The sequence below is a fragment of the Salmo salar genome, chromosome 01, assembly GCF_965601325.2.
Source record: "Salmo salar chromosome 01, fSalSal1, whole genome shotgun sequence".
Classification (NCBI taxonomy): Eukaryota; Metazoa; Chordata; class Actinopteri; order Salmoniformes; family Salmonidae; genus Salmo; species Salmo salar.
This window is the reverse complement of record NC_138291.1, coordinates 178,870,561-178,893,655: the sequence shown is the minus strand read 5'-3', so window position 1 is coordinate 178,893,655 and position 23,095 is coordinate 178,870,561. Positions and strand designations below refer to the sequence as shown.

At 45.7% G+C, this 23,095-nt stretch overlaps 1 protein-coding gene across 1 annotated transcript; it reads left to right on the top strand.

Moving 5' to 3' along the window:
• Positions 1-3: 3 nt before the first annotated feature.
• On the top strand, positions 4-21,919 carry fech (ferrochelatase). The gene is made up of 11 exons (XM_045694003.2): positions 4-251; positions 1,210-1,336; positions 2,054-2,173; positions 3,250-3,398; positions 5,245-5,379; positions 7,877-7,983; positions 10,395-10,493; positions 10,959-11,066; positions 14,603-14,767; positions 16,497-16,556; positions 19,367-21,919. Exons 1-11 carry the CDS (start codon positions 212-214, stop codon positions 19,496-19,498), a joined length of 1,242 nt encoding a protein of 413 aa, XP_045549959.1. The 5' UTR covers positions 4-211; the 3' UTR covers positions 19,499-21,919.
• Positions 21,920-23,095: the final 1,176 nt, after the last annotated feature.

Genomic DNA, 23,095 nt, shown 5'->3' with positions numbered 1-23,095 from the left:
ATGGCTTGTAAAACCCACATGACAAGTGTTGTTAGTGTGCTTTTTCTGTCAGTGTCAAACCCTCGGCTGTAGAGGCTGGAAGGAATTTTAACTTGAGACCACACAATTTGTTATAAAGACAAATAGGGATCCGCTGACCGGATCAAATCACTCTTACGAAGAAGTACATCAATCCTCCGTTGAAACGTGTGAAAGGGGACGCTAACGAAACATGATGTCTGTATTGGGAAGCTCGATTCGGCTTATTCAATGTAAGTGGATGTTTAGTTAGCTACTTTTTGCTAATGTTAGCGAGCTAGCTATACAGATAGCTGGTTAATGCTGAAGTTGGTTAGCTAGTAAATTAGCAGCAGCACAAGAACATGAACACAGACATAAAGTTACCAGTGTCTTTGACATGCAATTTGCTGGTTGGCTAGCTAAGCTAGCGAAATGCTAGCTTATATAGCCCACTACCATGCCCTTTACCAACACTCGCTAGCTAGTCGGCTAACTAGCATTGCTTTTTAACCTTCAGGTTGTGAATGAGTAAGGTATTTCGTGAGAGACGAACTTCACTGATGCCTCAAAACACAGAATTATACTAACAACTATTTTATTTTCGTAAATATTTCAGTTTTTAATTTAATCGCAATAATATGCCAAGTCAAAAGCTAGCTAGCAAGTATTGCTTATAGCTGGCTTGTTTGAGGACTAACTAATGTTTACTAAACCTTTGTCAAACTGCTTCATGTCATATTATTGAGCTCTTCCAGGAGTTAAATTACATGTCAAAAATAGCTACGTCGGCTAAAATTGAGGCAATGTAACGTTTTTATTTAGCTAACGCAATTCAAAGTTACACAACTGACATTTCTTTCAACTTGCATAACCCTGCGCCGCTTAGCGTTCACTGATTGTTGCTGCAGACAGTTCAAATATATATATATATATATATATATATATATATATATATATATATATATATATTGGTAAGTACTACTAGTCTACTGAGCTATTTCTTAATAACAAATACTAAAGTTACTGCTCCCAAGTTTGACAGATAGTACATGTTGGTAATGCCTTAAAATAATAACAATAACAAGTTTTGCTTTCAGTATGATTATAAAATGTCATGTTTTTCCCCATCTGTTTTAGGCTTAGAAGGAAGTATTTCAATTTAAATGTCTGATTTTGACTTTCATCTTGTCACCTCCCTCTCCCCTTCAGTTGCCAGGTGCAGTAACGCCATAAGCCTGTGTGTTACGACACCTCTCAGAAGACAGTCTAGTAGTGCAACTGCTGCAGCCTTCGTCCAGCCAGCCTCCACAGCGACCCCAGAAGCTGTGGAAAACAGGTCCAGTACAATAGACTAGAGAGAGGGAATAAATATCCCTCTGATTCCAAGTTCTATTTCACCCTGTCGTCATTCATACTGAAATGTGTTGAGTTAGAAACTGCACATAGACACTATTTTGATGAAAGGACTAAATTGAGGTCAGGAGTCCTGCACCAAGTAAATCAAATGCAGATGCATAAAGCTGTGTATGTGAGCTGTGTTGCTTACACACACCCCAAAAAAATATCGCAGACTGAAGTTCAATGCAAGAGATGGGGGATCTCTAAAAAGGCAGCAGCCAAAATGTAGGACCATGCTAAGCTTCAATGGGTTCATTAAATGTAAGACTGAGCAAGAACAAACTATAATTTTGTGTCACTTCCTTCAATACAGGGCCTGGATAAATACCTACTGTCCGCAGTATAGTACAGTAGTATAGACCTAATTTGGGGGGGGGGGGGGAGACGTATGCGTGCCAGTTAGTTATGTACGTGGTAGAGCCCTCGTACAGCCTTGCTCCATGTGTTTCAATGGCAGCTCTTTCTGGATACATGCCTAGATATCAGATTTATACAAGGGATATCTGCTTGGCTCTTTCAGTTCTGAATAGCACAGTACTAACTACTGTACATGTCCACACAGAAACCTAAATACTTGGATACTTGCTTAGACGTCTTGAGTTACAATTGTAAATAATGATACAGTATTAATGTAGTACTGTACATATCCTTGCAGAAAGCCCAAAACGGGGATCCTAATGATGAACATGGGAGGACCTGAGAAACTGGACGATGTTCACGATTTCCTGCTGCGCCTCTTCTCCGACACCGATCTGATGAAGCTTCCTGTTCAGAAGTAAGTGCGCGCGCACACACACACACACACACACACACACACACACACACACACACACACACACACACACACACACACACACACACACACACACACACACACACACACACACACACACACACACACACACACACACACACACACACACACACACACACACACACACACACACACACACACACACACACACACACACACACACACACACACACACACACACACACACACACACACAGACACACAGACACACAGACACACAGACACACACACACACACAGACACACACACACACACACACACTGTGATGGCCCTGAAGTTATTTCCAATGTTTTAAGGGTTTATGAAAAGAGTATTTCCGTATTGACTTTTACATGAGTCCTTTGTATGACTGACCAGATGGGACTTATTCCCTCCCAAACAAAAAAGGAGAAAGCAATATTTTCAACCTACCTGGCACCCCTACAAACAATAACCTCAAGTCAAAACCGTTACAACACACACACAAGGACAAGGTACATTTATGTTTGCCTTTCCCAAGATCTGTTTGTGCCGTCTTGCCATAGATAGATTACACTAACAGCAATATAAACACAACATGTAAAGTTTTGGTTTCATGAGCTGAAATAAAAGATCCCATAAATGTTCCATCCCTGAACAGTTTCCTTCTTCTCCAGCAACTGAGTTAGGAAGGACGCCTGTATCTTTCCATTGACTGGGTGTATTGATACACCATCCAAAGCCTGATTAATAACTTTACTCAAGGGGATATTCAGCGTCTGTTGTGTTAAAAAAACAAAAAAAACATCTACGAATAGGTGCCCTTAAATTCATTACTGAGGGACCTTGCAGATAATTTTATCTGTGTGGTACAGAGATGAGATAAGACAACTGTTTTTGCTTTCTCATTATGGGGTATTATGTGTAGATTGATGAAGAATAAGGCTGTAACGTAAGAAAATGTGGAAAAAGTCATGGCGTCTGAATACTTTGCGAATGATCTGGGACCAAGCTACATTTATTACTCCAGAAGTTGACATGATTTATGACGATGTGAATCTCTCTTCCTCCCTCCTCAGTCGACTTGGGCCGTTCATAGCGAAGCGGCGCACCCCTAAGATCCAGGAGCAGTACAGCCGGATCGGAGGAGGCTCCCCTATCAAGGCCTGGACCACCATGCAGGGAGAGGGCATGGTCAAACTGCTGGATGAGATGTGTCCAGAAACAGGTCAGTCCGTAACACTTCATAGCCCATACATAACACTTCATAGCCCATACATAACACTTCATAGCCCATACATAGATCAGCGTTCAACACCATAGTGCCCACAAAGCTCACCACGAAGCTAAGGACTCTGGGACTAAACACCTCCCTCTGCAACTGGATCCTGGTCTTCCTGACAGGCCGCCCTTACGTGGTAGGGGTGTGTACTTAATCCCCTCCTGTACTTCCTGTTCACACACGACTTTGTGGCCAAGCACAACTCCAACACCATCATTTAGTTTGCCGACGACACAACGGTGGTAGGCCTGGTCACTGACAAAGATGAGACAGCCTATAGGGAGGAGGTCAGAGACCTGGCCAGGTGGTGCCAGGACAACAACCTCTCCCTCAATGTGAGCAAGACAAAGAAGCTGATCGTGGACTACACGCCCCCATTTACATTGACGGGGCTGTAGTGGAGCAGGTCAAGCGTTTCAAGTTCCTTGGTGTCCACATCACCAACAAACTATCATGGTCCAAACACACCAAGACGGTCGTGAAGAGGGCACGACAAAACCTATTCCCCCTCAGGAAACTAAAAAGGAGACTGAAAACAATTGGCATGGGTCCCCAGATCCTCAAAGTTCTACAGCTGCACCATCGAGAGCATCCTGACCGGTTGCATCACCGCCTGGTATGACAACTGCTTGGCATCCGACCATAAGGCGCTACAGAGGGTAGTACGTACGGCCCAGTACATCACTGGGGCCAAGCTTCCTGCCATCCAGGACCTCTATACCAGGCGGTGTCAAGAGGAAGGCCTAAAGAATTGTCAAAGGCAAGACCACATGGCAAGTGGTACCAGAGCGCCAAGTCTAGGAGCAAAAGGCTCCTTAACAGCTACTATGAAATAGATTTACATAATTAAAATCACTTAGAGCTAATTTCCTGGTGTTTTTACACTCTTATGTCCAACAATAAATTATATATTTTTATAATTTTTTGTTGTTGCTGCTCAGAACTTGGCCAAATAAAACCCCCCCCGTGGGCAGGCAGTTGGGGGAACAAGGACCTGTCTGATAATATGTGGCTGCTGTGTTAAACTAAAAGCTTTTATTTTCTCTCTAATCTATTGATGACCAGATACTTCAGTTGTAACTGGCTCTGTTACACTCACATTTTACAGTTGATCGACAACATTAACACTGTTACAATACTTAGACTCCTCTTCCTTTTTTGAACAATAGCCTTTATAAAAACAACATTTCTCTGTTGCTGCTGCGTGGGTTTATTGGTTGTCTTGCTGTGACTCAAACAAGCTATCGCCTATTTTAAATTTTTTAATTTAAGTTTATTTAACTAGGCAAGTAAGTTAAGACCAAATTCTTATTTACAATGACGAGCTAGGAACAGTCCTCCTGCCGGGATGGGGGCTGGGATTAAAAATTTAAAATATAGGACCAAACACATGCCACATTCAAACTCACACACTGGTACCTAGCCTATATGCTTTAGGCAGCAGCACTAACACTGTGCCACACAAGATTCCACAGTCCCCACAACAAACAGGCTGAATGTTGCATCTGTTGAGTGTTTTTTTTTTTAACTGTCGTTGACACTGGCTGGGTGTGGTGGGGAGATAGTTGAGGAGTGTTGCTCCACACCCCTACACCACACCTTACTGATAACGGGGATCTGTTTTAGCTTTACGTGGGCATGTCTTACATAAGACCACTCAGGCCAAACACAAACTTGGAGAGCTTTGTAATTCAATTATATTCCCTTTACTAATGCTTAGATAGATGTGAAATGAGGAATTCCAGTTATAATCAGCTTTTACAGTTCTCACATTCATGTTTTATGTCTACAGCGCCTCATAAATTCTACATAGGATTCCGCTACGTGCATCCGCTGACGGAGGAGGCTATTGAGGAGATGGAGAAGGATGGAGTAGAGAGAGCAGTGGCTTTCACCCAGTACCCACAATACAGCTGTTCTACAACAGGTAGACCCAGTACCCACAATACAGCTGTTCGACAACAGGTAGACCCAGTACCCACTACAATACAGCTGGTCTACAACAGGTAGGCCCAGTACCCACAATACAGCTGTTCGACAACAGGTAGACCCAGTACCCACAATACAGCTGTTCTACAACAGGTAGGCCCAGTACCCACTACAATACAGCTGGTCTACAACAGGTAGGCCCAGTACCCACTACAATACAGCTGGTCTACAACAGGTAGGCCCAGTACCCACAATACAGCTGTTCGACAACAGGTAGGCCCAGTACCCACTACAATACAGCTGGTCTACAACAGGTAGGCCCAGTACCCACAATACAGCTGTTCGACAACAGGTAGGCCCAGTACCCACTACAATACAGCTGTTCTACAACAGGTAGGCCCAGTACCCACTACAATACAGCTGGTCTACAACAGGTAGGCCCAGTACCCACTACAATACAGCTGGTCTACAACAGGTAGGCCCAGTACCCACTACAATACAGCTGGTCTACAACAGGTAGGCCCAGTACCCACTACAATACAGCTGGTCTACAACAGGTAGGCCCAGTACCCACTACAATACAGCTGGTCTACAACAGGTAGGCCCAGTACCCACTACAATACAGCTGGTCTACAACAGGTAGGCCCAGTACCCACTACAATACAGCTGGTCTACAACAGGTAGGCCCAGTACCCACTACAATACAGCTGGTCTACAACAGGTAGGCCCAGTACCCACTACAATACAGCTGGTCTACAACAGGTAGGCCCAGTACCCACTACAATACAGCTGGTCTACAACAGGTCGAACTGGGGCCGAGCTGACAAGGTAAAAAATCTTAGGTATCCCCCCCTTTCCTTTCCCACCTTCCCTAATAAAAGTTTGATTTACATTTTCCAATGTCCTCATAGTGCTTTACATTGTAACTCACCTCATCCACTACTGTCCCTGTTCTGTCCCTGTTCTGGACCTGTCAGCCACTCACATCTTGTATTTTTTTAAAGTTATTATGAGTAGAGTTAGTCTTGGCCTGGGAGTTACTGATAAGCGGGCCCTAATCTCTTTCTTAGCAACACAAAAAGACACAGGAAGACTGAATACTCCACACCCTACATCCCATCTACTTAGTATTACTTTTGTAAAGCACTGTGTAAATCTGAAGGGTTATATAAACACAATACCGTTCAAAAAGTTTGGGGGTCACTTAGAAATGTCCATGTTTTTGAAAGAAAAGCAATTTATTATAATTTTTTTTGTCCATTTTTAAAACAACATCAAATTGATCAGAAATACAGTGTAGACATTGTTAATGCTGATATAATATATATATATATTTTTAATGGAATATCTACATAGGCCTGTTATCAGCAACTCCTGTGTTCCAATGGCACGTTGTGTTAGCTAATCTAAGTTTATGATTTTAAAAGGCTAATTGATCATTAGAAAACCCTTTTGCAATTATGTTAGCACAGCTGAAAACTGTTGTTCTGCTTAAAGAAGCAATACAACTGGCCTTCTTTAGACTAGTTGAGTATCTGGAGCATCAGCATTTTTGTGGGTTCGATTACGGGCTAAAAATGGCAAGAAACTGAAGATATCCCGTACAACGCTGTGTACTACTCCCTTCACAGAACAGCGCAAACTGGCTCTAACCAGAATAGAAAGAGGAGTGGGAGGCCCCGGTGCGAAACTGAGCAAGAGGAAAAGTACATTAGAGTGTCTAGTTTGAGAAACAGACGCCTCACAAGTCCTCAACTAGCAGCTTCATTAAATAGTACCCGCAAAACATCAGTCTCGACGTCAACAGTGAAGAGGCGACTCCGGGATGCTGCCCTTCTAGGCACAGCGTTGTACGGGATCTTCAGTTTCTAGGCAATTTCTCACATGGAATAACCTTCATTTCTCAGAACAAGAATAGACTGACGAGTTTCAGCAGAAAGGTCTTTGTTTCTTGCCATTTTGAGCCCGTAATCGAACCCACAAATGCTGATGCTCCAGATATTGAACTAGTATAAAGGACAGTTTTATTGCATCTTTAATCAGAACAACAGTTTTCAGCTGTGCTAACATAATTGCAAAAGGGTTTTCTAATGATCAATTAGCCTTTTAAAATGATAAACTTGGATTAGCTAACACAACGTGCCATTGGAACTCAGGAGTGATGGTTGCTGATAGTTGCTGATAATGGGCCTCTGTACGCCTATGTAGATATTCCATTAAAAAATCAGCCGTTTCCAGCTACAATAGTCATTTACAAAATTAACAATGTCTACACTGTATTTCTGATCAATTTGATGTTATTTTAATCGACAAAAAATGTGTTTTTTTTTTCCAAAAACAAGGACATTTCTAAGTGACCCCCAAACTTTTGAACGGTAGTGTAGATGCATGCAATTTGATTTTCTCAACCGATGTTTCTCTATGCCATTACCTCTCCGACATGGTTGCAGTTAAAAGATGGTCACGGTAAAGAGATGTTTTGTTGTTGATAACAGGCAGCAGTCTGAACGCTATCTATCGATACTACAGCAGCAGAGCAGACAGGCCTAAGATGAGGTGGAGTGTCATCGACCGCTGGCCCACACACCCCCTGTTGGTCGAGGTGAGACTCCTTTACCGTCTACAGTCAAAATGATTCCGCACATAAAGTTACAGGGGTCTCAATTTCCTCTGATAACCTCAATGTGTTTTGACGTTTTTCCCTGGATGGCTGTAGTATATCTGTATTGTCTCTGCAGTGAGTCATGGTCTAAATGTGTGTCTAGTAGTATCTGTATTGTCTCTGCAGGGAGTCATGGTATAAATGTCTGTATTGTCTCTGCAGTGAGTCATGGTATAAATGTCTGTATTGGCTCTGCAGTGAGTCATGGTATAAATGTCTGTATTGGCTCTGCAGTGAGTCATGGTATAAATGTGTGTCTAGTAGTATCTGTATTGTCTCTGCAGTGAGTCATGGTATAAATGTGTGTCTAGTAGTATCTGTATTGTCTCTGCAGTGAGTCATGGTATAAATGTCTGCCTGGTAGTATCTGTATTGTCTCTGCAGTGAGTCATGGTATAGGTCACTATCAATACAACGTCACAGTACGTTGCAGAGTGTTCGATCTGGCTGCTGGGGGGGGACAAGGAGACCCGCAGCTCCGCTAAAACCATTGACAACTATGTGCCGTTTTCAAGGGATTGTTAAATAAATGTTAGAACTATTTGGTTGTTATATCATCACCTCTTGAAGAGCAGAGTCACAACTAAGTCGGAAGTTTACATAAACTTAGGTTGGAGTCATTAACTTCTTTTTCCAACCACTCCACAAATTTCTTGTCAACAAACTATATCGTTTTGGCAAGTCGGTTAGGACATCTACTTTGTGCATGACACAAGTAAATTTTCCAACGATTGTTAACAGATTGATTATTTCACTTATAATTCACTGTATAACAATTCCAGTGGGTCAGAAGTTTACATACACTAAGATGACTGTGCCTTTAAACAGCTTGGAAAATTCCAGAAAATTATGTCATGGCTTTAGAAGCTTCTGATAGGCTAATTGCCATCATTTGAGTCAATTGGAGGTGTACCTGTGGATGTATTTCAAGGCCTTTGTTCAAACTCAGTGCATCTTTGCTTGACATCATGGGAAAATCAAAAGAAATCATCCAAGACCTCAGAAAAAAAAAAAATGGTAGACCTCCACAAGTTTGCTTCATCCTTGGGAGCAATTTCCAAATGCCTGAAAGTACCACGTTCATCTGTACAAACAATAGTACGCAAGTATAAACACCATGGGACCACGCAGCCGTCATACCGCTCAGGAAGGAGACGCATTCTGTCTACTAGAGATTAATGTACTTTGGTGTGAAAAGTGCAAATCAATCCCGGAACAACAGCAAAGGACCTTGTGAAGTTGCTGGAGGAAACGGGTACAAAAGTATCTATATCCACAGTAAAACGAGTCCTATATCAACATAACCTGAAAGGCCGCTCAGCAAGGAAGAAGCCACTGCTCCAAAACGGCCATAAAAAAGCCAGACTACGGTTTGCAACTGCACATGGGGACAAAGATCGTACTTTTTGGAGAAATGTCCTCTGGTCTGATGAAACAAAGGTAGTACTGTTTGGCCATAATGACCATCGTTATATTTGGAGGGAAAAGGGGGAGGCTTGCAAGCCAAAAAACACCATCCCAACTGTGAAGTACGGGGGTGGCAGCATCAAGTTGTGGGGGTGCTTTGCTGCAAGAGGGACTGGTGCACTTCACAAAATAGATGGCATCAAGAGGCAGGAAAATTATGTGGATATATTGAAGCAACATCTCAAGACATCAGTCAGGAAGTTAAAGCTTGGTCGCAAATGGGTCTTCCAAATGGACAATGACCCCAAGCATACTTCCAAAGCTGTGGCAAAATAGCTTAAGGACAACAAAGTCAAGGTATTGGAGTGGCCATCGCAAAGCCCTGACCTCAATCCTATAGAAAATCTGTGGGCAGAACTGAAAAAGTGTGTGCGAGCAAGGAGGCCTACAAACCTGACTCAGTTACACCAGCTCTGTCAGGAGGAATGGGCCAAAATTCACCCAACTCATTGTGGGAAGCTTGTGGAAGGCTACCCGAAACGTTTGACCCAAGTTAAACAATTTTAAACGCAATGCTACCAAATACTAATTGAGTGTATGTAAACTTCTGACCCACTGGGAATGTGATGAAAGAAATAAAAGCTAAAATAAATCATTCTCTCTACTATTATTCTGACATTTCACATTCTTAAAATAAAGTGGTGATCCTAACTGACCTAAGACAGGGAATTTTTACTAGGATTAAATGTAATGAATTGTGAAAAACTGAGTTTAAATGTATTTGGCTAAGGTATATGTAAACCTCCGACTTTAACTGTAGTTGTCAATGGTTTAGCAGAGCTGGGGGTCTCCTTGCCCCCCCCAGCAGCCAAATGGAACACGCTGTACCTTTTTATATTGTTTATGACATGTGTCCTAATAATATATCTGTATTGTCTCTGTAGTGTTTCTCCCAGCATGTCCTCAACGAGCTGCAGAAGTTTCCCCCAGAGAAGAGGGATGATGTGGTTATCCTGTTCTCAGCTCACTCACTACCCTTGTCTGTGAGTACAGGATTGTTGCTAAGGACACACATTTTAATCGCCATGACATCGGCATGTGTTGTACACTAGACCTACAGCTACTCACATGCCAGACATTTATCAGTGGAAATTAAACATGGCTACTTTTTTTTGTAGGGATTTGTGACTGTTCTCTGAGTACAGTACTGACCATTCATAGAATACATATTCCTCTACGACGTTATCAGGGCGTTGCTAATTGAGGATTTCATTGAAGACTCATGATGCATGTTTTACCAAAAATAAACATCGGTAACTAAAACCACTTTATGTTGACGTTTAGAAGGGCTATATAAATATATTTTATTGATGCATTTTGCTTTGAAAAGTACAATGAGAAAGAAAGGGGTAAGTGTTGTCTGTCCAAGATGGGTTACCCAGTGTTGTCTGTGTAGATGGTCAAACAGGCTAGTTTTCTGTGTCATTCTTCTCTCTCTCTCTCTCTAGGTGGTGAACAGGGGAGATCCGTACCCTCAGGAGGTTGGAGCCACTGTGCAGAGAGTCATGGAGAGACTACAGCACTGTAATCCTTACCGCCTGGTCTGGCAGTCCAGGGTAAGGACCACACACACACACACTTTCATCTGTGGTGCAGAGAGAATTACAGACTCAAAACTTAGATGACTTCTACACTCGTGGTTACCTCGACACGTTTCTAGTTCAGGCTAAACGCACAGAGCCACTGGCTAGATAAGTCTTTTTCAGGACTGTATTGTTGTACTGTAGTAGTCTTGTGGTGAAAAGGTTTCTCCATCAGGGCTGATGCAATACGGTGAAGGCTGTCCACTCTACCCAGAATGAGTGTGAACGCGCTTTGGTTGGTGATGAAATCGCACTTCCTTTTGTTATGAAATACATTTTACCAAGACAAATGTTACATTTTGTGGTCGTAAGTCTTCATAGTCGTTTTTCGACGGGACGCAAAAAAGCTAAATTAGCATCATGCCACGAGCTGAATTAAATGTAAAAAGGCTTTGAAAATAAGAAGCTTAATATACGCTCAGTGGTCCGTTGACAGTTCAATGATACGCTTGTTTTTGTGTGCGAAATCATTGTAAAAAAGATCAGGAGTTTTGAATTAGTATGAAAAGCATATACAAAACAATATGAAAAATGCTACATGTCGTCTCAAAATCAGTATCCGTAAGATATCCACTGCTTGAGGCGTCACTACAGCCCCGGGTTCGATCCCAGGCTGTGTCACAGCCGGCCCTGACCGGGAGACCCATGAGGCAGCGCACGATTGGCCCAGCGTCGTCCAGGTTAAGAGATTTCGATTTTTGGCCCCCGGGCCGCGATTTCCTTGTCCCGTTGCGCTCTAGCGACTCTTTGTGGCAGGCCGGGCGGCTGCAAGCTGACGACGGTCGCCAGCTGTACGGTGTTTCCTCTGACACATTGGTGCGGCTGGCTTCAGGGTTAAGCGAGCAGTTTGTCTAGAAGCAGTCGGGCTTGGCAGGGTCGTGTTTCAGAGGACGTATGGCTCTCGACCTTCGCCTCTGCCGAGTCCATACGGGAGTTGCAGCGACGGGACAAGACTGTAACTACCAATTTGGATGTCACGAAAAAAGGGGCTAAAACAAAATGAATGACTACATATCCATCTGACCTCTATATAGTTTTATGTCCTGCGGATTTGAGAAGAAATAATGACTTAGTTCAACGGGAAAGTGAGCCTGTCCGGTATCCAGTAGCCATAACACAGCATCCAGCCTAGCTGACACAACAAAAATAAAATCTAGGTTAACCACTTTATTCCTCTGGCCTCCATTTTGAATTATTCACCCTAGTTCTGGCCGCTTTACAAGGGCGTAAACTGGGGCACTCTACAAGGGCGTAAACTGGGGCACTCTACAAGGGCGTAAACTGGGGCACTCTACAAGGGCGTAAACTGGGGCACTCTACAAGGGCGTAAACTGGGGCACTCTACAAGGGCGTAAACTGGGGCACTCTACAAGGGCGTAAACTGGGCCACTCTACAAGGGCGTAAACTGTAAATAACCTCTGAACGGATCATGATAGAGACATGCGGTTTGAACGATTGGGTTTCTTAGAGGATTATCTGCATAATTAACATATTTTACCCATTGGTCAAAAGATGCATTTTTAATTGGACACTACGCTGTGGTCACATGGCTGAGATCATTGGATGTTATTGAGGTAGAAACACAGGGCTGATATTATTGTAGTAGAAACACAGGGCTGAGATCATTTGATGTTATTGAGGTAGAAACACAGGGCTGAGATCATTGGTATTATTGAGGTAGAAACACAGGGCTGAGATCATTGATCTTATTGAGGTAGAAACACAGGGCTGAGATCATTGGTATTATTGAGGTAGAAACACAGGGCTGAGATCATTGATCTTATTGAGGTAGAAACACAGGGCTGAGATCATTGGTATTATTGAGGTATAGTCACAGGGCTGAGACTGAGAGCAGACAGTGGTGATCAGTATGTAATGCCAGTCTATATATGGTGGCCCTGACCCTTGACCCCTAACCCTCACCAGGTTTCGTAACTGACACATCACATAATAATTAGTTCAGCCACAGTTACAATGACGGCCAAACCCGGACGACGCTGGGCCGCCCTATGGGACTCCCAATCACGGCCGGATGTAATGCAGCCTGGATTCGAACCAGGAACTGCAGTTTTAAACACCCATGGATCTTCTAAATACAATACTATATTATCAATTTGGTTAGAACTCTTAATGTATTCACATATCTAATGCTCTGTCTTAATTTGAAAAGCCTGAATTGCTTTTAAAGGATGTAGAGTCTGTTATGACTCATGTGAAATGAACTTAAAGTTGTATTTTTACCTTGTCATTTCAGAAAATGTCCATAATATATCTGCATTAATAGTGGAATGATAGTGTTTCACAGTATTACTAACCTGCCGGTGTTGTGATTGGCTGTGATATTCGCCTATTGATTTCTCCTGCTGGAGCGGCGTCTGTTTCTCGAAATGGGAGCGCTGGTTCAACTTGGTGGCTATGTTTTATCTAGTAGAAATCGCTCTGTCATTTCCTGGTTGCAAAATTGGTTTTACTTCTCTCAGTTTTAGTTTATGTGAGAAAACAAACACTGAATAGTATAGGGAATCATTGTACCATTTAAATCGCTGTGCAATATCTTTTTCGATAACAAAAAATATATATTTTTCCAGCTGGTGGGCCGAAACCGGAAGTCAAAGGCTAAAGCATCAGTCTTCGATGTTAAAAAACTTTTTTTATTATTTTTTATTTAACTCGGCAAGTCAGTTAAGAACAAATTCTTATTTACAATGACGGCCTACACCGGCCAAACCCGGACGACGCTGGGCCAATTGTGCACCGCCCTTATGGGACTGCCAATCACGGCCGGTTGTGATACGGACCTGGATTTGAACCAGGGTGTCTATAGTAACGCCTCTTAGCACTGAGATGCAGTGCCCTTAGACCGCTGCCCCGGAGCCCGAGTGGTGGAGAAATGGGATGTGGAGGGAGATTTTGTTTTTAATGCAGCCTAGTGCTGTTGCAATTCACCTAGCTTCCACATAGGAAATTCAGAGAAATTCTTGCTGTAGCAGCTTTTCAAAATAAATCGGGACTCGATTGTCCTCTCGAGGTTGGTCCTATGCCGTGGCTGGGCCCTCCAGACATATGATTGTGTTTCTGTCCTCTCTAGGTTGGTCCTATGCCGTGGCTGGGCCCTCCAGACATATGATTGTGTTTCTGTCCTCTCTAGGTTGGTCCTATGCCGTGGCTGGGCCCTCCAGACATATGATTGTGTTTCTGTCCTCTCTAGGTTGGTCCTATGCCGTGGCTGGGCCCTCCAGACATATGATTGTGTTTCTGTCCTCTCTAGGTTGGTCCTATGCCGTGGCTGGGCCCTCCAGACATATGATTGTGTTTCTGTCCTCTCTAGGTTGGTCCTATGCCGTGGCTGGGCCCTCCAGACATATGATTGTGTTTCTGTCCTCTCTAGGTTGGTCCTATGCCGTGGCTGGGCCCTCCAGACATATGATTGTGTTTCTGTCCTCTCTAGGTTGGTCCTATGCCGTGGCTGGGCCCTCCAGACATATGATTGTGTTTCTGTCCTCTCTAGGTTGGTCCTATGCCGTGGCTGGGCCCTCAGACAGATGATGTCATCAAGGGTCTTTGTGAACGGGGGAAGAAGAACCTGCTACTGGTCCCCATCGCCTTCACCAGCGACCACATCGAAACGCTGCATGAACTGGACATCGAGTACTCTCAGGTGCTGGGAGAGGAGGTACGTGTCTGTGAGAACTGGACATTGAGTACTCTCAGGTGCTGGGAGAGGAGGTACGTGTCTGTGAGAACTGGACATTGAGTACTCTCAGGTGCTGGGAGAGGAGGTACGTGTCTGTGAGAGCTAGACATCCAGTACTCTCAGGTGCTGGGAGAGGAGGTACGTGTCTGTGTGAGCTAGACATTGAGTACTCTCAGGTGCTGGGAGAGGAGGTACGTGTCTGTGAGAGCTAGACATTGAGTACTCTCAGGTGCTGGGAGAGGAGGTACGTGTCTGTGTGAGCTAGACATCCAGTACTCTCAGGTGCTGGGAGAGGAGGTACGTGTCTGTGTGAGCTAGACATTGAGTACTCTCAGGTGCTGGGAGAGGAGGTACGTGTCTGTGAGAGCTAGACATCCAGTACTCTTGATGGGAGAGGAGGTACGTGTCTGTGTGAGCTAGACATCCAGTACTCTTGATGGGAGAGGAGGTACGTGTCTGTGTGAGCTAGACATTGAGGACTCTTGATGGGAGAGGAGGTACGTGTTTCTTATGTAACTACTTACCTAACAAGACGATGTCATAACTTATGATGATGTGTAAAACTGAGGAGTGAAGATTAAACATGACAGATGTTGTATAGAAAAGAGAGTCCTTCCATCAAGATTGTGTTGAAGTAGAATAGTAGAGCGTGTGTGGGAGACAGGAGGACTATAGCCACCATACTAATCACAGATCAGTTAGGAGTCTCGTCTCTGTCTCCCTCTCCCGTCTGTTTCTCCCCATCGCTGTCTCTTCCCGTCTCCGTCTCTGTCTCTCTCGCTCTCCGTCTCTGTCTCTCTCGCTCTCTGTCTCCCCGTCTCTCGCTCTCTGTCTCCCCGTCTCTCGCTCTCTGTCTCCCCGTCTCTCGCTCTCTGTCTCCCCGTCTCTCGCTCTCTGTCTCCCCGTCTCTCGCTCTCTGTCTCCCCGTCTCTCGCTCTCTGTCTCCCCGTCTCTCGCTCTCTGTCTCCCCGTCTCTCGCTCTCTGTCTCCCCGTCTCTCGCTCTCTGTCTCCCCGTCTCTCGCTCTCTGTCTCCCCGTCTCTCGCTCTCTGTCTCCCCGTCTCTCGCTCTCTGTCTCCCCGTCTCTCGCTCTCTGTCTCCCCGTCTCTCGCTCTCTGTCTCCCCGTCTCTCGCTCTCTGTCTCCCCGTCTCTCGCTCTCTGTCTCCCCGTCTCTCGCTCTCTGTCTCTCTGTCTCCCCGTCTCTCGCTCTCTGTCTCCCCGTCTCTCGCTCTCTGTCTCCCCGTCTCTCGCTCTCTGTCTCCCCGTCTCTCGCTCTCTGTCTCCCCGTCTCTCGCTCTCTGTCTCCCCGTCTCTCGCTCTCTGTCTCTCTGTCTCCCCGTCTCTCGCTCTCTGTCTCCCCGTCTCTCGCTCTCTGTCTCCCCGTCTCTCGCTCTCTGTCTCCCCGTCTCTCGCTCTCTCTCGCTCTTTCCCCGTAGACTGATCCCTGACCTGTCACTGATATTACGGGAGACTGTGAACTCCCCCGAGTCATTTAAAGGAGGACATGGTTTCTGTAGGTTGATGTTGTGTTTGTCTGTAGACCCTTAGTCTACCACGACTGAAGTTTTTAAAGTACACTGTCCCGTCCACCAGTCTTAACGTCTCGAGAGGTATTACTGACCGTACAGGAGAATTCAATGTCTTACTGTTGTTTTACCTTCCTGCTTGTTGTGGTGCCGAGTTAACCAAGTTCTATGTTCTCTCACAGTGTGGCGTAGAAAACATCAGAAGGGCTGAATCTCTGAATGGAAACCCAATATTTTTCCAGGTAGGAGAGGCAACTGACATATTCAATCTGCTTTTCTTCACAGTACAATACTGGGTCCTATGTCGTCCTTAGCAAAAAGCGTGAACTTGCCCTGCCTTGTTTTACACCTGAAACTATTCCAGGTGTTTAGTCCTGGTCATTCTCAGATTATTTATTCATTTTAACCACTGCTGCCTTCAGATTTAGAAACTGTTGAAGGGTTTGTAGCGTCGTTAGCTAACGTGTGTTGGCCTTCTCCTGTAAAGCCAAAATTGTGTGTCACACAGATTCCAGGTTGGTAAGTGGTTAAAAGATGGCATTGTAATTCCAGATGAGGTTAAACAGGTTCCAGGTGATATGAATGGCAAAAAAGGTCACATCCCAAAGTACAAAATGATAAGTGGCAACATGCAAATGAAATGGTAGAAATCTGTCTCTCTACTAGGAGTCTTCCATCAGGTCAATCAGCTGTCCTCGTTAGTTAATGACGCCATCTTTACCCATAACCCTTCATTCTCTGTTCTTACAGGTAAACCATAGGTTTCCATCAATCAAATGTATTTATAAAGCCCTTTTTACATCAGCTGATGTCGCAAAGTGCTGTACAGAAACCCAGCCTAAAACCCCAAACAGCAAGCAATGCAGGTGTAGAAGCACGGTGGCTAGGAAAAACTCCCTAGAATGGCCAGAACCTAGGAAGAAACCTAGAGAGGAACCAGGCTATGAGGGGTGGCCAGTCCTCTTCTGGATGTGCCAGGTGGAGATTATAACAGTACATGGCCAAAATGTTAAAACATGACAAGCAGGGTGAGATAATAACAATCGCGGTGGTTGTAGAGGGTGTAACAGGAGAAAATGTCAGTTGGCTTTTCATAGCCTATTCAGACGTCGAGACAGCAGGTGCGTAGAGAGAGAGTGGAAAACAGCAAGTCTGGGACAAGGTAGCACTTCTGGTGAACAGGCCAGGGTGTCCCTGGACGTAGGCAGAATAGTTTAAACTGGAGCAGCAGCATGACCAGGTGGACTGAGGACAGCCAGGAGTCATCAGGCCAGGTAGTCTTGAGGCATGGTCCTCTGGGAGGGGAGAGAGAGAATTAGAGAGAGCATACTTAAATTAACACAGGACACCAGATAAGACAGGAGAATTACACCAGGTATAACAGACTTACCCTAGCCCCCCATCACATAGACTATTGCAGCATAGATACTGAGGCAGTGGTGGGTGGGGACACTGGCCCCGTCCGACGATACCACTGGACAGGGTCAACCAGGCAGGATATAACCACACCCACTTTGTCAAAGCACAGCCCCCACACCACTAGAGGGATATCTTCAACCACCAACTTACCATCCTGAGACAAGGCTGAGTATAGCCCACGAAGATCTCCCCCACCACACAAACCCGAAGGGGCTTAAAACCGGACAGGAAGATCACGTCTGTGACTCACTCAAGTGACCCATCCTAGGGACAGCACGGACCATTGGCTAGGCAAGACCATTCCATAAAGATGGAGGTTTCCGTCTCTCACATGGCTAGGCAGACCATTCCATAAAGATGAGGTTTGTGTCTCTCACATGGCTAGGCAGACCATTCCATAAAGATGGAGGTTTGTGTCTCTCACATGGCTAGCCAGACCATTCCATAAAGATGGAGGTTTCCGTCTCTCACATGGCTAGGCAGACCATTCCATAAAGATGAGGTTTGCGTCTCTCACATGGCTAGGCAGACCATTCCATAAAGATGGAGGTTTGTGTCTCTCACATGGCTAGCCAGACCATTCCATAAAGATGAGGTTTGTGTCTCTCACATGGCTAGGCAGACCATTCCATAAAGATGGAGGTTTGTGTCTCTCACATGGCTAGCCAGACCATTCCATAAAGATGGAGGTTTCCGTCTCTCACATGGCTAGGCAGACCATTCCATAAAGATGAGGTTTGTGTCTCTCACATGGCTAGGCAGACCATTCCATAAAGATGGAGGTTTGTGTCTCTCACATGGCTAGCCAGACCATTCCATAAAGATGAGGTTTGTGTCTCTCACATGGCTAGCCAGACCATTCCATAAAGAAAACACCAGGTGTCACAATAGCATCAATAAAAGGCTACTAATTTACATATTTGACATAATGAAGTTTACATACATTTTTATTTCTGAGTGTCGGATAAAGCACTCCGTCACTGTTGATCATTCAATATCCCCAGTATAAGTTCCAAGAAAATACTGGGCACATACTGCTTCTCTCTCTGACTCGGAGAGATGGTGAGATTTAAACAGTAGTGCTGGAATCAAAGATGTTCAGAGAGCCGTTTTGAAGCAGCAGCCCTTCCATGACCTCTTACTTCTCACTATCTGTCAGGGGTTAATTTAGAGAGGGAGAGAGAGAGAGGCACCATGGGTAGTGCTACTCAGACCCCAGCTAGCTAGCTGAGCTGGGAAGAAAGCCCTGGGGAACAGCTGGTCAACAAAGGGATTGGCCTATCCCTCCCTCCGGCCACGCTCAGCCCTCCTACAAGGCTGTCTCTCTCTCTGTCTCTCTCTCTGTCTCTCTCTCTGTCTCACTCCCCCTCTCACTCCCCCTCTCACTCCCCCTCTCACTCCCCCTCTCACTCCCCCTCTCACTCCCCCGCTCGCTCCCCCTCTCGCTCCCCCTCTCGCTCCCCCTCTCGCTCCCCCTCTCGCTCGGCTACTCTGCGTACTATGTGTTTAGTTTTGGAGGTGTTCATTTTGTTTATGGCGAGGTCGCTTATGGGTAAGCATTTCAATGTATTTTTTATATATATATATATATGACAAATAAACCGAACTTTGACCCTTGACCCTCCTCTCTCAGGCTCTGGCAGACCTGGTCCAAACCCACCTGAAGTCAAACGAGTCCTGCTCCCGTCAGCTCACCCTGCGCTGCCCACTGTGTACCAACCCCACCTGCGGAGAAACCAAGGCCTTCTTCGCTAATCAGAAATGACCCTCTTCCTCAACCATTTTCTAGTGTTGCAAACTGCAGGTAACTATCCCCCCCCCCCCCCCAAAAAAGTCCTGGTTTCCCTGAAATCCTATTTGAGGGATTCTGGATTTCCTACTTATTTCTTCCTGATTCCTGGATTCTTCCAACCCGGGATTTCTATAAAAGCTGGGAATTCTGAGAGTCACCTACCCATCTGTTACTATGGGACAGAGCACACGTTTCTAAGTAACTACCAGAAGAAGAAGCAGACAAACTAGGATAGAAGCTGTCAGTACGAATCGCATTAAAGCTATAAGACAAGAAGAGTTGCACTTATTTTGTCCCCCTTGCCGCTCGCTCACATTCCATCCGTCGAATCCCTGGAAAACTATGTCCATTTCATCCCTCCATCCTTTCCAAAGAGGAACTGGACTGTATCCTTTCTCACCTGGTACTTGTCCAGTTGGTTTGTACGTCGTGCTCGGGGACGGTGGCGAAGCGTGTGTCCCCCCACCCCATTCTGGTATGTCATCCACAGTGTCTCTTTGAGACCCTTTCTGGAGTCTGGTGGACTGTCCCCTGCTTCGAGACCCTCTCTGGAGTCTGGTGGACTGTCCCCTGCTTCGAGACCCTCTCTGGAGTCTGGTGGACTGTCCCCTGCTTCGAGACCCTCTCTGGAGTCTGGTGGACTGTCCCCTGCTTCGAGACCCTCTCTGGAGTCTGGTGGACTGTCCCCTGCTTCGAGACCCTCTCTGGAGTCTGGTGGACTGTCCCCTGCTTCGAGACCCTCTCTGGAGTCTGGTGGACTGTCCCCTGCTTCGAGACCCTCTCTGGAGTCTGGTGGACTGTCCCCTGCTTCGAGACCTCTATCTCCACTCGGCCTCTAGAGGATCCCTGCTTCCATCCTTGTAGAGGCACGGCTCATCCAGAGTCAATGCTCTTAACCTCTCCCACCCAGCAACCTCCTCTCACCTCTCCGCTGACCTCTAATCTCTTATAGGGCACCATAATCCCTGGTTCCACTTCCACAAAGTGCTGCTGCACATCTTGCCCCTGCACATCTTGCCCCAGCACATCTTGCCCCTGCACATCTTGCCCCTGCATGAGTCCCTGTCTCTCCCCGGCTGACCTCTCACCTTCCTGCTGCAGTGTCCCCCATCCCTGTCTCTCCCCGGCTGACCTCTCACCTCACCTCCCTCAGCTCTGAACCTGTTACCGGTCTAACTATGGTCTCCATGGCCTCATCCTTCTAACCTGAGCTGTGTTATAGCTGCTGCTGTTTAGACAGACAGACATATATATTCTTAGCGACTAGCAGCTTTGACATGCTTCTCCGTTGTCTTCGGGGTCAGTCCAGCCACTGAGAGTAACATGACATAACGTGCCTTTTTACATTGATTCAACTCTGTGCTTTTTATATGTCATTTACTCAAATGTGATAATTTACCAGGGTCGTGTTCATCAGGGCACACAGTAACTAAACGTTTTAAATCATTTTGCTACCCCCCCCAAAAAAAGAGAGTTTGTTATTGGATAAGTTGGAAGAGTACATCTGTTTTCAGACGTTTTCTTCTGTTACGTGCCTGCTGAACACAATCCCGATTTTCTAATGTATTTAAGAAGTCATCTGTAAAATCATGTTGAAGAATCTTGACGTATACAAATTGAGGTTTTGTTTTTATAGATGTGTGGATACCCTAGTTCAATAAGACATTATAGCATCTCATTGTTGAGCGGTCGTTTCTGATTGGCTTGAAGAGCATTCTAGAGCGTGCGTTACTTCCCTAAAACGCGCTGTGCATATCATCACGGTTGAATTCAATGGCTTCCGTTCAGTCTTACATGTTTTTTGTTTTTAAGCTGATTTTTGAAAGCGAAAGTCGAATTGTGAACAGTATTGGCGGTGTTGAATTCAATTTTCATCATAGCAAACTAGGACTTTTTAGTTTGGTTTAGTTAAACTAGCGAGTCTGTCTGTTTGGTTACCACGGCAACCGCCGTAGCTACCTAGTCAACTCGCTAGCTTCTTCGGTGGGACGTTGAACACAATTTCTACCGGCAAAATGTGTTCAATTACAGTCATGGTGTCAATGGGATAATCGACTCGGGGGGGGGGGCTATATGTGTTCTCTGGAGAATAATGCAACTCCGTGGGAGGTCAGTTCCACTCTACTAGGACCTTTTCACGGCGCTTAATTATTTTCCATAGAACACACAGCCCTCATTGATTATCACTTACATATATGATGTGTGTGTGTGTATATATATAGTGAAGAGATGCTGCTTCACGTTATATCATTGTTATTTTTAGGTTTATTTATTTCTGTCTGTCATAAAACACCACCAGCTCCGCTGTTCAAAATGTGTTCATATAATTTTTACTGGAATAAAACATTAACAAGTCTTCCACCACATCTAATAAAATGGACAACATTAAAAACATTTTTTGCATCATTTCATCAGATCTTCAATAAACCAGTCCTACATCTGGGGGGAGGGGGGCTATTGGGGGAGGGGGGCTATTGGAGGAGAGGGAGGGGGGCGATTACAGGAGAGGGAGGGGGCTATTGGAGGAGAGGGAGGGGGGCGATTACAGGAGAGGGAGGGGGCTATTGGAGGAGAGGGAGGGGGGCGATTACAGGAGAGGGAGGGGGGGTTGGAGGAGAGGGAGGGGGGGCGATTACAGGAGAGGGAGGGGGCTATTGGAGGAGAGCGAGGGGGCTATTGGAGGAGAGCGAGCGGGCTATTGGAGGAGAGGGAGGGGGGGGTTGGAGGAGAGGGAGGGGGCGAATACAGGAGAGGGAGGGGGCTATTGGAGGAGAGGGAGGGGGGGGGGGCTATAGGGGGAGGGGGCTATTGGAGGAGGGGGAGGGGGCGGTTGGAGGAGAGGGAGGGGGGGTTGGAGGAGAGGGAGGGGGCGATTACAGGAGAGGGAGGGGGCTATTGGAGGAGAGGGAGGGGGGGGTTGGAGGAGAGGGAGGGGGGGGTTGGAGGAGAGGGCTATTGGAGGAGAGGGAGGGGGGGTTGGAGGAGAGGGAGGGGGCTATTGGAGGAGAGGGAGGGGCTATTGGAGGAGAGGGAGGGGCTATTGGAGGAGAGGGAGGGGGGTTAGGACAGCAGCAGGAGCTCCTGGTAATTGAAAAGCTGGCGCTTGGCTGGAACTCGGCTGCCGACTCCACCTTGTGACCTCTAATTGAGAGCCCTCCCATTGATTTCTTGAGCGAGGGGGGAAGAAGAGAGGAGAGTGTACAGGTTGGCCGGCGGGGGGGACAGGTGGATGAAGAAGAAGTGTGTTCAGCAGCAGGTTACTGAGAGGTGAGGAGGAATGAAAGGAGAGAATGAGTGTGTCCCAGGCCAGAGTGAATTGACTGAAGGTGGGATTGGAGAAAAAGGGGTTGGTGGGGCCCGGCCGAGTAGGGAGGGAGATTAAGGAGTTATAACAGTAGGGAGGGAGTTATAACAGGGAGATTAAGGAGTTATAACAGGGAGATTAAGGAGTTATAACAGTAGGGAGGGAGTTATAACAGGGAGATTAAGGAGTTATAACAGGGAGATTAAGGAGTTATAACAGTAGGGAGGGAGTTATAACAGGGAGATTAAGGAGTTATAACAGGGAGA